Genomic DNA, 14,835 nt, shown 5'->3' on the forward strand with positions numbered 1-14,835 from the left:
GTATTGATGACCCTTGTTGTTTCAGGTCTGTCGCTGTATTGACGGCCCTTGTTGTTTCAGGTCTGTCGCAGTATAGATGGCCCTTGTTGTTTCAGGTATGTCGCTGTATTGATGGCCCTTGTTGTTTCAGGTCTGTCGCTGTATTGATGGCCCTTGTTGTTTCAGGTATGTCACTGTAGTGATGGCCCTTGTTGTTTCAGGTATGTCGCTGTATTGATGGCCCTTGTTGTTTCAGGTATGTCGCTGTATTGATGGCCCTTGTTGTTTCAGGTCTGTCGCTGTATTGATGGCCCTTGTTGTTTCAGGTCTGTCACTGTATTGATGGCCCTTGTTGTTTCAGGTCTATCTCTGAATTGATGGCCCTTGTTGTTTCAGGTCTGTCGCTGTATTGATGGCCCTTGTTGTTTCAGGTCTGTCGCTGTATTGATGACCCTTGTTGTTTCAGGTCTGTCACGGTATTGATGGCCCTTGTTGTTTCAGGTCTATCTCTGAATTGATGGCCCTTGTTGTTTCAGGTCTGTCACGGTATTGATGGCCCTTGTTGTTTCAGGTCTGTCACGGTATTGATGGCCCTTGTTGTTTCAGGTCTATCTCTGTATTGATGGCCCTTGTTGTTTCAGGTCTGTCTCTGTATTGATGGCCCTTGTTGTTTCAGGTCTGTCGCTGTATTGATGGCCCTTGTTGTTTCAGGTCTGTCGCTGTATTGATGGCCTTTGTTGTTTCAGGTCTGTCGCTGTATTGATGGCCCTTGTTGTTTCAGGTCTGTCACTGTATTGATGGCCCTTGTTGTTTCAGGTCTATCTCTGAATTGATGGCCCTTGTTGTTTCAGGTCTGTCACGGTATTGATGGCCCTTGTTGTTTCAGGTCTGTCACGGTATTGATGGCCCTTGTTGTTTCAGGTCTGTCACTGTATTGATGGCCCTTGTTGTTTCAGGTCTATCTCTGAATTGATGGCCCTTGTTGTTTCAGGTCTGTCACGGTATTGATGGCCCTTGTTGTTTCAGGTCTGTCGCTGTATTGATGGCCCTTGTTGTTTCAGGTCTGTCACGGTATTGATGGCCTTTGTTGTTTCAGGTCTGTCGCTGTATTGATGGCCCTTGTTGTTTCAGGTCTATCTCTGTATTGATGACCCTTGTTGTTTCAGGTCTGTCACTGTATTGATGGCCCTTGTTGTTTCAGGTATGTCACTGTATTGATGGCCCTTGTTGTTTCAGGTCTATCTCTGTATTGATGGCCTTTGTTGTTTCAGGTCTATCTCTGTATTGATGGCCCTTGTTGTTTCAGGTCTATCTCTGTATTGATGGCCCTTGTTGTTTCAGGTCTGTCACGGTATTGATGGCCCTTGTTGTTTCAGGTATGTCGCTGTATTGATGGCTCTTGTTGTTTCAGGTCTATCTCTGTATTGATGGCCCTTGTTGTTTCAGGTCTGTCACGGTATTGATGGCCTTTGTTGTTTCAGGTCTGTCGCTGTATTGATGGCCCTTGTTGTTTCAGGTCTGTCACGGTATTGATGGCCCTTGTTGTTTCAGGTCTATCTCTGTATTGATGGCCTTTGTTGTTTCAGGTCTATCTCTGTATTGATGGCCCTTGTTGTTTTAGGTATGTCACTGTATTGATGGCCCTTGTTGTTTCAGGTCTGTCGCTGTATTGATGGCCCTTGTTGTTTCAGGTATGTCACTGTATTGATGGCCCTTGTTGTTTCAGGTCTGTCACTGTATTGATGGCCCTTGTTGTTTCAGGTCTGTCACTGTATTGATGGCCCTTGTTGTTTCAGGTCTGTCACTGTATTGATGACCCTTGTTGTTTCAGGTCTGTCACGGTATTGATGGCCCTTGTTGTTTCAGGTCTGTCGCTGTATTGATGGCCCTTGTTGTTTCAGGTCTGTCTCTGTATAGATGGCCCTTGTTGTTTCAGGTCTGTCGCTGTATTGATGGCCCTTGTTGTTTCAGGTCTGTCACTGTATCGATGACCCTTGTTGTTTCAGGTCTGTCGCTGTATAGATGGCCCTTGTTGTTTCAGGTCTGTCGCTGTATTGATGGCCCTTGTTGTTTCAGGTCTGTCGCTGTATTGATGGCCCTTGTTGTTTCAGGTCTGTCTCTGTATTGATGGCCCTTGTTGTTTCAGGTCTGTATCTGTATTGATGGCCCTTGTTGTTTCAGGTCTGTCGCTGTATAGATGGCCCTTGTTGTTTCAGGTCTGTCACTGTATTGATGGACCTTGTTGTTTCAGGTCTGTCACTGTATTGATGGCCCTTGTTGTTTCAGGTCTGTCGCTGTATTGATGGACCTTGTTGTTTCAGGTCTGTCTCTGTATTGATGGCCCTTGTTGTTTCAGGTCTGTCGCTGTATTGATGGCCCTTGTTGTTTCAGGTCTGTCACTGTATTGATGGACCTTGTTGTTTCAGGTCTGTCTCTGTATTGATGGCCCTTGTTGTTTCAGGTCTGTCGCTGTATTGAAGGCCCTTGTTGTTTCAGGTCTGTCACGGTATTGATGGCCCATGTTGTTTCAGGTCTGTCACTGTATTGATGGCCCTTGTTGTTTCAGGTCTGTCACTGTATTGATGGCCCTTGTTGTTTCAGGCCTGTCACTGTATTGATGGCCCTTGTTGTTTCAGGTCTGTCGCTGTACTGATGGCCCTTGTTGTTTCAGGTCTGTCGCTGTATTGATGGCCCTTGTTGTTTCAGGTATGTCGCTGTATTGATGACCCTTGTTGTTTCAGGTCTGTCGCTGTATTGATGGCCCTTGTTGTTTCAGGTATGTCGCTGTATTGATGACCCTTGTTGTTTCAGGTATGTCGCTGTATTGATGGCCCTTGTTGTTTCAGGTATGTCACTGTATTGATGGCCCTTGTTGTTTCAGGTCTGTCGCTGTATTGATGGCCCTTGTTGTTTCAGGTCTGTCGCTGTATTGATGGCCCTTGTTGTTTCAGGTCTGTCGCTGTATTGATGGCCCTTGTTGTTTCAGGTCTGTCGCTGTATAGATGGCCTTTGTTACACCCCCGGTATAGGGGTGTGTATAGGATTCGGTCGATGTGTTTGTGTGTTTGTGTTCGCATATAGATCTCAAGAATGAACGGACCGATCGTCACCAAACTTGGTGAACAGGTTCTATACATTCCTGAGACGGTCCTTACAAAAATTGGGACCAGTCAAACACACGGTTAGGGAGTTATTGGTGGATTAAAATTATACAAGGACTTATAGAGGCACATATTAATGGTCAAAGGGAAATAACCATTCTCACTGCCACCAACTGAGAAGGTTATTTCCCTTTGACGGGGGTGTTTTTCCTACCTCGGAGGAATTTCTTGTTGTTTCAGGTCTGTCGCTGTATAGATGGCCCTTGTTGTTTCAGGTCTGTCGCTGGGTCAGTCGTGTCGGGGAAAGCTCAGGGAACATTGCGGTCCGCTCGCCGTCTGTGACAGGAACGACGAGTGCAGTGAGTTGCTACCTTGTATTTGTGTGCATGCGTGCGTTCGCGCTCCTGGGAGCACACTGCGCCACCTGTGAGTTTCTTTTATCAGAATGCAACAACTCTGTTACAGCAGTTTAGTTGGGTAATGCATCCTGTTCTGGAGCGTTTATCTGGGTTTTACATGTGTGACTTGCTGCTTTGGCCGTTTCAGAAATCGCAGTGAAGGGAAATTGCAGTCGTACAGGCACCTTTCTCTGCGAGGTGGGAACTTTCTGCGACTGGCTGGGGATTTGCAGTGAGTGAACTTTACTCTTCACAAAGGACGCGTGATACCGACGCTTGTCCGTGAAAACCTGTATTCGTTATCTCTGATAGAGGATTTCACATGTCTTCTTCGTATGGTCACCAGATGTGTGTGTGTGTGTGTGTGTGTGTGTGTGTGTGCTTGTAATCGTGTCAAAGTGAGGTCACAGAGCAGTTAACATCCTCTTGAAATGGGGCTCTGAAAAAAAATGGGGTCTCATTTTAGGAACCCATTTTTTTCAAAGCATGTACAATGCAGGAAATCTTATTTTATCATCAAAAAAATTGATTTGAACAGGATGTCTCATTTTGACATTTTTTCCGGTTAGCTGTGTTTACGGATTTCACACACCGAAGTGTGTTTCGAATCGGTTTTTTCCTGGTTATGGGGAAGTCACTCTCTAGACTCGCTCTGCATGACGTCACTTCCTGATGCCGCCAAAAATATGGAGTCCTCTTCAAAGCAGTGTGGAAAAAGTAAGGATTTTATCATTTCCTCACCTATATATTTTATGATTCGCCTTGTCTTTTTGGTATTTTAATAGTTCATTAGCATATATTTGGTTCAAATGTACCTTTCTGTTATTGCAAAAGCAACTGTTCACACTGATGCGACTGATCGCTCAATGAGTCAATGTAGTCTATCTAGACGGCAAATGCAAATGGCGCTGTGACTTTTCATGCGTTTTCAGCATGTTTGTTGTTTTTGTTTTTCAAACAGAAAATATTGTTAAGAACATTTAACCCTTCAATAAGTAAGTGTTAGAAACAATATTCCATTGACGTTTTTATTGACTTTGAACCAGATTTCCACCGGACTAAGAGTTTGAATACCACTCGCCCTTTCAGTTCAGATTAAATGCTAGTTTCAAAGAAAAATTATTTTATCGTCATCAAGCACCGAATCTCAACAATCCGCTCAAAAACGTGTTGTTGTTGTTGTTGTTGTTGTTGTTGTTGTTGTTGTTGTTGTTGTTGTTGTTGTTGTTTTAAACAAGATTTGCCTTCGGATGGTTTTTAAAATGTGTTGAACACGCACAGAAAGTCACAGATGTACCCAAATGCGATCACTCGTCTGTCAGAATCTTCTTTGGTAAATCCTTTTCATGAGGTCAAAGATTCTACTGGAGATTGAGGGGGAGGGGGATCTCTCCCATAGTTCTGGCACTTGAATTTCATTAAAAAAAATATCTTTGTAAGTTTGAACAATGGGGAAGAGGGAGGGGGTAGCTGAAACAAACAACTATGGAAGTACCGTACTAGATCTGAACAAAGGATTCATGGTTTTAGTATTGAGAGCTTTCTTTTTCTTTGCTTGCATCAAATTGCAATAGTAATGTGAAGCTGTGGAAACTGGAATGGAATAATGCACACAAACCACACTCACTGTATTATTGGTGCTTTGTTTTGGACAAAGTAATGGTGCCAAGTTTCACTTTCACATCATTTTGATTTTCTTTCTGTGCAAAAATTGATAACCTCTAAAATCGTGTTATTATGAAATTGCCCTTTAAAAAGGTCTAGCTTGAACACCCCATTTTAGGGAGGCTTCAAATTACTTGACGCACTGCATTTTTTCACAATGACCGTAGTCCGCCGTGCAAAACGCAGTGAAACTGATGAGCCTGTTTAGCGCGGTAGTGGTTTCGCTGTGCTGCATAGCACGCTTTTCTGTATCTCTCTTCGTTTTAACTTTCTGAGCGTGTTTTTAATCCAAAGATATCATATCTATGTTTTTGGAATCAGGAACCGACAAGGAATAAGATGAAATTGTTTTTAAATCGATTTCGGAAATTTATTTTTAATCATAATTTTTATATTTTTAATTTTCAGAGCTTGTTTTTAATCCGAATATAACATATTTATATGTTTTTAAAAACCGAAAATGATGAAGAGTAAGATGAACGTAAATTTGGATCGTTTTATGTAAAAAAAAAAAAAATTGATTACAATTTTCAGATTTTGACCAAAGTCATTAATTAATTTTTAAGCCACAAAGCTGAAATCAGGGATGAGATTCTTCCGCCAATTGGCGGAATTCCGCCCAAAAGTTCGTTCCCAGGACCATTTTTCTGAATCGTCTAAATCCGTTGAGAAAAAATGGGGGGGGGGGGGGTAGAGTAGTTGTTGTGGTTCCATTGGATTCGATCTGTAAAGTCCTACCTACAACCCTAAAGTCGATTTTCCAGATCAAATCTCCGATAAAATAATGACAACATAACCTCCGTATCGAAGGAAGTGGACCTTCGACCCGAATATGAACTTTCCATTTGGGACTAAGTTTCCCTTTCACCGAGTGTCTTCATTCCGAAAATTCATGAACGGGCCGATTCAGGTGTAGGGAGGCCCACTGTCCTAAGTGTGAATAGTGCACAGAAGGCATTTTTTAGAGTGCTGTAAACAGCTTCAAAATTAAGCAATGTTCTTATAGTTCAGGTTTGAAATGTAAAAGTACTTATAGAATTGCTGTGCAAAGTTTGAAGCCTGTTAGAATTATACATTTGGAGGTATTGGACTGTAAAGTCAGGCAAATATGCGATTTTTTCACAACTGGGAAGTTCTGTACAGGGCGACAAATTAAAAAAAGCAAAAAGAAATGACCTTTTCGGTTTTATTTTAGAAAACAGATTGCAGCAACCACAAATGTATCACAGTTGAACCAATAAATGCAATAAAAAGGGTTTTATAGCCGATTGCAATTTTAGGCTATATTGACGTCATCACACGAAATTTAAAAAACGCGAACAAGCAAATCTTCAGTGGTTTTACAGGTAAATATGTCATACGATATATCAAATTGAAGATCTCTTTGTGTACAATCTAGCTGTCATACTTTTGATGCTGTATAATCAAAACTTTACAACTTAAGCTTGAAAATCAATATTTTCAAAAATAATAAATTTAAAATAAAAACTATAAAATGTATTAATGTTCCGCAATGTCAATCTTTAAAAACATTTGTAACCTCACATTTTAGCATATTTCCACACATTGAATGATAATAATTTTACTTCCAAACAAGAAAACACTAACTACAGCACAAGTTTGCAGTTATGCGTTATATTTTAATCTGCCTGACTGAAAATGTGTGCGTTTCTTCCTTAACCTGTATATCCGCGATTATATAGCAAATTATGTGTATGTAAGTGTGTATATATCCATGTATGCAGGTATGTATGTGTGTATGTATGTATGTATGTATGCTTATGTGTGTATGTGAATATCTCTCTCTTTCTATCTCTCTCTCTCTCTCTCTCTCTCTCTCTCTTTCTGTCTCTCTCTCTCTCTCTCTCTCTCTCTCTCTCTCATACATCCCCCCACACACAATATCTGTTATCCTTGTTGCGGTGCAATTAAGGTTAGGTATCCAGCATGACAAAATCCCCAGCAATGCAATAATGACACAAACAACAGATTTTCAACAAAAAAACTTTCACAGCAAAACAGAAATTGTCTAATCAATGAAATGTAACAAATACAATTGCAGAACAGAACAAAGAAACATTTAAAATATAACATCAGATATTTAGCGCCAAAAAGTCAGATCATTAGTTATGAGAAGCAATTAAGAACAATAAACAATTCAGCGCCATAAAAGTCATTTGAAGTCATCAGTCACACTTTACTGAATTTCAAAAATCGTCGGGAAATGAATTCAGCATTATAACAATACCATCAATAAACACACAAGCATGAAGATGAAACAGAACAGACCGAAATTGTAGCACAGAATTGAATTCTGCAAACATATCGCGATCAAAGAAGAACACCAGGTGACTAAGTGTATTAAAGCTATCGTTAAACAGACATTACACATTCAATGAGATGTACCTACAGATCAGGTAATTCGTGCTACAAAACCCAGTGCGGATCATAGTCTAAAAGACATCGAGATATTACTAAATTATACAGTACTTCAGCGCCATACTTCTCTTCTTCTTCTTCTGCGTTCATGGGCTAAAACTCCCACGTTCACTCATGTTTTTGCACTAGTGGGTTTTTACGTGTATGGCCGTTTTTACCCCGCCATTTAGGCAGCCATACGCCGCTTTCGGAGGAAGCATGCTGGATATGTTCGTGTTCCTATAACCCACCGAACTTCTGACATGGATTACAGGATCTTTTCCGTGCGCACTTAGTCTTGTGCTTGCGTGTACAATCCCCGGCAAAAGAAACGCAACGCATTCGCGCCCATTGTTAGGAGTGATTTTTCGTCATTTTCAAATTGTCGTAAAATGTGAACCAGATAAGATAAATCAAAACGAAAAACAGATTCGTAGAGGATATTTTACTGGCTCTACGACAAATGCATAGTATTTAATCGTTTTTATCTTTTACTTGTTCATAAATTGTGTTATACAGGGTAGGGGTCAAGCGAGTCGTGATTGCAGGCAAACGTGTCTCTTCAACATGCTACACAAATCGTAAAAATGAATATTTTTTTTTAACAAGGTAAAGACATTTTTGGAGGAAATTCATTTCTCAACAACACAATTTAATTAGAATTATTCGCCAAAGCGTTTAAGACTACATTTTTTTTAGATCACTTAGACATTTGGCCACAAATAGCACCTGTTTTTCAAAGAAATCATCACGTCGATTCCGTGCGAATGAGCTTTTGCCAAACAACCCTTTGTAACACTGTCAAAGTGATCTTTGATAATATTTTGAAGTCTTAAACAATAAGCCATTAGCAGGTCTGCACATAAGTTGACCTGGGAGATGGAAAACATCTCCACACTTAACCCACCAGGCGGCCGCGACCGGGATTCGAACCCTCGACCTTCCGATTAAGGTTGAAACGCTACCTTTTGTTGGAGTAACCCAAGATGCACGCTTGACTTGGAAGAAGCCACATATTGCAGCCACAGAGGCAACAGCGATTAACAAATTCGCACTAACGGAATGAGAGCGAAGACATATGTGTCTATGTGCACGTGTGTCTGAAGCGAGTATCAACAGCTAGGTTACTGCGAAAAGGGCTAGAACTGTGTGCTGATCGGTCCTGTGAAGCACTTGAATCCATGTTGCAGTGAGGTAGCTACGTGTTTTGTCCACGTGTTTTAAACCGGAATTTCATTGTCCCCCAACAAACCCTCTCCTTGGGCCGGGTCTGTTAATTTTGCTGGGTCACGGGGTCCTGCGTGTCGTCAATAGCCTGTTTCTCATAATAATACTTGTGGCGAAGGCGAGTCATATGTAAGCAAAATTGCTGTTCTTGTTAGATCTGTTCACTATAACTGATGGATCTATTCAAGGCCGCGTCGCGGAGAAAAAAAATCATTACCACAGCTGGAAGGCTCGGTTATTCTTTTTAAAGATGTTGCTAATTCGTTGATCTAACTTTGGTGGGGAGTTGACAAACCTAAAATTATAACATATTTTCCTGTGACATTTCACGGCATGCCTTGATTCAGCCTTCGGCGGTGAAACAGTTGAAAAGCGTTTTAATTTAATCGCTAGGCGAAGTCCAACAAATCTACATCAGGATGAGAACAGACTTCTGGATAGATCTTTTGCAGAGATCTTTCACTACACAATATATTTTCTGTTTAAAATAAGTTTTCTTTGCGAGCTCGTGGAAAATAGGCGATAATTTCGAATTTCGGCTTGTCGCGACGTCAAGTTTTTCACTGTGCATACTCTGATACCGGTGCGTCCCGCTACTGAACACTGCGTAACTGATTCAGCTTTTGTATGACTGCGAGAGTTGATCAGCTTTGGGTTTTTTCACTTCAATCGCTTGTCAAGGTCAAGCCAAAGCACATACTGATGAGAACAAATGTACTAAACTTACTGGTAGATCTATCTCTTGAGATCACTGAGAAGAAAGATCGAGCGACTTCCTAAAACGCATGTGTTTAAAAGAAAACACTGTGTTCAGAATAAACCCTTTCAACGACGTAATGATATATTTTGTAAGTTGCTCCTTTGAACATATAATAACAGAAAGTTGATTGTATCGCACGCAAAATTTCATGAATCTGGTTAGCATATCTTTCCTTTGCGAGTCTTTGGAACTGGGGCGATAATTTGGAGTGTTTCAGCTTGCCGCGACGTCATGCAAATAGTTGTATCACTCTGTAAATGACTAGATTCAGCCTTCGGCGGCGCAGCCGTTGGATAATCGCTTCACTTCAATCGATTGGCCCGGTCAAAGTATAGCCCGTATTGATGAGAAATGATGTTCTTCTTGTAGATTAGCCTTTTAAGATTAATGAGAGAAAAGAGCGATTTCCAAAAACGCCTGTGTCAAAACAAAAACACTGTGTTCAGAATCAACTATATTCACAACATATTAATAATAATTATGAGTCGCTCTGCGGAATATATAATTACAAAGGATTGATCTGATGGTATGCAAAATGTCATTAAACTGCGTCTAATACTTTTTTCTTGCGAGATCTCAGAACATACGCGATTCGGCCTTGGACGGCGCAAAAGTTGAAATATTGCTTCACTTCAATCCGTTGGCCCGGTTAAAGTAATGCACACATTGATTAGATAAGACATTGTCCTGGTAGATTGGCCTTTTAAAATTATTGACAGAAAAGAGCGATTTCCAGAAACATCTGTGTAAAAAGTAAAACACTGTGTTCAGAACCCACCCTTTTTCTAGACGTTAATAACATTTTGATAAGTCGATCTTTCACATACATCATAACAAAGGGTTGATCTTATGCCACACTAAATTTCAGTATTGTACTTTAAACAGTTTTTCTTCGCGCGCTCTTGGAACTTGGGTGACGATTTCGAGTGTTCCGCTTGCCGCGACGTCAAATAGCTTTTTCCCTGTACACCGCGTCTGCGGCTAAGTCCGAAGCGAGAGATAGCGTTTTGGGGCAAGTTCGGGACTTGTTTTACTCATGAACCAAAAACAGCACGTTCACATACCAACAATCATTCAAAAGAACAACAACTGGAGAAACCCTTGCAAGTTGTTTGACGTTTTTAAAATATTTATTTAGCCTTTTAAATCTTCAGAGAAAAGTAAAAAAAAATCACGGCTGTGGCCGCCATTTTGGATTTTCTCTGTGGGCCTCCCTATCAGCTGTCGGCTTTAGCCTGCTAAACAAAGATGGCGTCAGTGAGAACATTGACGGAAAGCGAACATGTTTATGAGAATTGATGTTTTGTTTAGTTTGCACTGGTCTAGAGCTGATATTCAGGAATTGCAAGCATTAACTTAACTTGTATGTGCATCTTAACTGTTTTATCTTTCACAAGCATTTGACAACCTGTACATTTGCTCATAATTATTTTGTAATGGAAACAAATGTTCTGCAGAGTTATGTTGATTTTATGCACACTGTTCTTGCCAAAGTGCAGTAACACTCCTTTGTGGTTTTTCCAGAGCCACCATCCAGACCACAAGGACCCATCAAGGTCCTGAGCACCACCAAAACGTCAGCCACCATCGAGTGGCGCGCTCCAGAGGATGACGGAGGCTTGCCGCTTTCAGCTTACGTGCTGGAGAAGCGCGAGTTCCCTCGCTCCACCTGGAGCCGTGTGGACAAGATCAGTCCCGACATGACCAGTAACACCATCCAGAACTTGACCACTGGGTCAGACTACTTCTTCCGTGTGATGGCAGAGAACAAGGCTGGGCCCAGTCCACCTCTGGAGATGGACAAGCCTGTTAGGATCAAGAGTCCTTATGGTGAGTTGGGGTTAAGGAATGATTTACTTTAACTCGGTCTCAAAGCAGAAATGTCAGTATTGTTCAATGAAGAGCATTAAATCCTGGCATGAAAATGTATTGATAGGAACAAGGGAAGTTTAACTAGATTTAGAACCGGCACGGTTGGCCTAGTGGTAAGGCGTCCGCCCCGTGATCGGGAGGTCGGGGTTCGAACCCCGGCCGGGTCATACCTAAGACTTTAAAATTGGCAATCTAGTGGCTGCTCCGCCTGGCGTCTGGCATTATGGGGTTAGTGCTAGGACTGGTTGGTCCGGTGTCAGAATAATGTGACTGGGTGAGACATGAAGCCTGTGCTGCGACTTCTGTCTTGTGTGAGGCGCACGTTAAATGTCAAAGCAGCACCGCCCTGATATGGCCCTTCGTGGTCGGCTGGGCGTTAAGCAAACAAACAAACTAGATTTAGGCAGCTTAAACAATAATCTTGATATACTATTTTTCTTTTCAAGTTGAACAGAGAAAGTGCAGCAGAGAAATAAAAATCCTTGAAGTTTTGTTGCCAGAGTCATGCATGCTTTAATTTCCACATATTGTAATGATCGTCTAGCCTCATCATTAAAATGCGATCATTCGTGAAACTGAACTTTTCACTATCCCATTGTCATTCAATGCTCCCCAGGTCTTTAACCAACAGTACTTCAGCATTCAAACTCTTATCACACAATTTTCTCTTGACAGATGTGCCATCAGCACCAACAGGCCTGCGCGTGTCCAACGTCACAGATAAATCAGCAGATGTGTCTTGGACCGCTCCGGACAGCGACGGTGGCACGCCCATCACCAACTACATCGTTCAGACCCGCATCATCCCTCGTTCCACCTTCACCACCGTCCAGGAGACGACAGAAACCAAAGTGACCTTGACCGGCCTTGTTGCGGACAGCCAGTACATGCTGCAGATCATCGCAGTCAACGCTAAGGGACAGAGCCTGCCTCTGCAGTCCAGAGAACCCATCTGCCCAGAGAAGATCCTCAGTAAGTGTTTGAAAAGTCTCTTTTCATAAGAAGAAAACCTTTGAAATAACTGGACTGCGAGTGTTTGCAAATATGGAGCAATAGCTGAAGGGATTGTGATATGTCAGTAGAGTTTGAGAAATGTGGGTCTTAATAGAGAGAGAGTCCTATAATGGAGGTGAATTTAGTGACACTGTGAAGAAAACATGTGAGCAATTCAGGTCTTGTAGTAGAGGGAGTCTCATATAATGGAGGGTCTTACTAGAAAGGTTCCAATGTAATATTTTCTTTCAACATTGGTCTACTGTCTCTTGTCTGAACGTATGTGTCTTAAACATATTGATACAAAATTGACTAATGTTTGTTAAACTTTAGGTGTTCCTGATGCACCAGCGTCATTGCTGATCAAGAACATCACCAAGGACGGCCTGACCTTGGAGTGGACCCCACCAGAGAACGATGGCGGATCCAGGGTCCGTCGCTACATCATAGAGAAGTCTCTGAAGGGCACAGACAAATGGGAGAAGGTCACCACAGTCGAGAGCTTCAGAACTCGGTGCACTGTCGCTGATCTGGAGCGAGAGAAGGACTACTTCTTTGCTGTGTCCGCAGAGAATGATGTGGGCATTGGCGAAAAGCAGAAGACAGCCAAACCAGTGAAAATGGAAAAGCCTATCTGTGAGTTGAATTGCAATTTCAGTGACGTTGTAGATTGATGATTAGTCAGCAAGCATTGTTGAATCAGTTTAGCGTTGTTACAGCTAGTTCTCACATCAAACTTAAAATATCATTTTGCTTTCTGATGTGCAATCATTACTTGACTCCACAGGTATATTTTTTGCATGACCCAACCTGTCAGTTGAAAAAAGATAAGGCAACCAGTGACACACTTACTAAACCACCCCACTTTTCTCTCAACAGTCCCACCATCACCGCCTACAGGCCCTCTGGTGATATCAGACGTGACCAAGACCAGCTTCAAGGTCACCTGGAAGGCACCAGAGAAGGACGGTGGATCTCCAGTCACTCACTACTCTGTGGAGAAGCGCGAGACGTGGAAGACAAGCTGGACGTTGGTGGAGCGTGTCCCTGGCGACCGTCTTACCTGCGACCTGCTCCTTCTGCAGGAAGGACAGGACCTTGTCGGGGTCAAGGCCGAGAACGTTGCTGGAGAGTCCAAGCCTCTGGAATCGGAACATGCCATCACACCAATGAGTCCTTACAGTGAGTATGCTTTTTATTCTGATAACTTTTAATAACTCCAAGCTTTTCTTGTTTTTGTGTGTGTTTATTTAAGGAAAAGAAAGACATGAAGGTTTACATAATAGGCTCAAAACCAAGACTTCGTGACATATTTTAAATGGCTGTGGTTGAAGACATAGCTGGAACAACAGAATTTTATCATTTTTCAAGTCTCTAAACTTGCTTTTGGCCCACACAATATGTAATTCCATAGCTATAAACTAATGAATCTCTCCTTGTCTCTGCAGAGAAACCATCAGCCCCAGAATCACTGACAGCAACAGACGTCACAGAAACAGCAGTGTCGCTGAAATGGAAGCCACCTACCAGCGACGGAGGACTGCCGATCAAGTCCTACATCGTCGAGCGTCGCGACAAGCACTGGGGTTCATGGGTTAAGGCCGGAACCACCAAGGGCACAGTGACGACTTTAGATGTGGATGGCTTGGTGACTGGACAGGAGTACTACTTCCGTGTCTCTGCCGAGAATGAGGAGGGAGTTGGGCCAGAAACTGAGATGAAGGAGCTGGTCAAACCAACAAGGGAAGCTGGTGAGAATGTCATTTGATTTGGTTTTGAACTGTGGAATTTTTGCAATGGTTGTCCTGATTGATGGAGTCCAATGTAGGGAGCAAAGACAATACAATAAGCATGGTATTTCAAGAATTGATACACAAGTTTACGATTAGAACACAACAATATTTACTCTGTTTCAATTGGGCTGCACAAGTTTACAATCACAACACCACAGCAATAATGTCATTTACAGCAAAAAAAGATAAGTCAGCAGTTGTCTTTTTTCAGTAGAGCTGTTCCAATATTTAATCATTTTGATACAAATGTTAGTGGAATCAACATCTTTGTTGAATGATATGGTTATTATGCCAGTATATAGCTATTCTGATGAACACGTAGGGGAATTCGGGGGCTGTGATTGGATAGTCTCTTCCTATCATCAAAGCATATTGCTGCCGAAGTCGGCCATTTTACTCAATATCCAAAAGCATATTGAGTAAAATGGCATCCAAAAGCATATTGAGTAAAATGGCCGACGCATGGTTCTGGTTTACACATCTGCACCACGCGGCGATGTTTCTATCGACAACAGCATACACTGACAACTTGAAATTCTTCTCGGGAATGTTTTTCAGCTTTACAAACTTGAAATTCTTCTCGGGAATGTTTTTAAGCTAAGTTACAAATGTCGATAGCAAATTTCCAG

The 14,835-nt window shown here is 42.0% G+C and overlaps 2 protein-coding genes across 3 annotated transcripts in view; both read left to right on the forward strand.

Annotated features, from left to right (window-relative positions):
* The window catches only part of LOC138970602 (uncharacterized), a 244,468-nt gene that overhangs the window by 163,780 nt on the left and 65,853 nt on the right, over positions 1 to 14,835 (forward strand). For both annotated transcript variants that reach the window (XM_070343070.1, XM_070343071.1), the window contains 2 exons: positions 3,356 to 3,439; positions 3,627 to 3,710. In XM_070343070.1, the coding sequence (XP_070199171.1) occupies positions 3,356 to 3,439; positions 3,627 to 3,710 (168 nt within the window). The remainder of the gene's footprint in view (positions 1 to 3,355; positions 3,440 to 3,626; positions 3,711 to 14,835) is intronic.
* LOC138970601 (M-protein, striated muscle-like) lies at positions 10,915 to 14,181 on the forward strand. The gene is made up of 5 exons (XM_070343069.1): positions 10,915 to 11,378; positions 12,096 to 12,392; positions 12,747 to 13,049; positions 13,293 to 13,595; positions 13,862 to 14,181. Exons 1-5 carry the CDS (start codon positions 11,249 to 11,251, stop codon positions 14,179 to 14,181), a joined length of 1,353 nt encoding a protein of 450 aa, XP_070199170.1. The 5' UTR covers positions 10,915 to 11,248.

Source organism: Littorina saxatilis, linkage group LG7 (genome assembly GCF_037325665.1).
Source record: "Littorina saxatilis isolate snail1 linkage group LG7, US_GU_Lsax_2.0, whole genome shotgun sequence".
Lineage (NCBI taxonomy): Eukaryota > Metazoa > Mollusca > Gastropoda > Littorinimorpha > Littorinidae > Littorina > Littorina saxatilis.

What these genes read in the sequence shown, in the direction of transcription:
- LOC138970601 (XM_070343069.1), top strand. Translation starts at nt 11,249, where the DNA reads ATGACCAGTAACACCATCCAGAACTTGACCACTGGGTCAGACTACTTC. An exon ending in CTGCCCAGAGAAGATCCTCA is followed by an intron (nt 12,393 to 12,746) that starts GTAAGTGTTTGA and finishes GTTAAACTTTAG; the next exon opens with GTGTTCCTGATGCACCAGCG. An exon ending in CACACCAATGAGTCCTTACA is followed by an intron (nt 13,596 to 13,861) that starts GTGAGTATGCTT and finishes TTGTCTCTGCAG; the next exon opens with AGAAACCATCAGCCCCAGAA.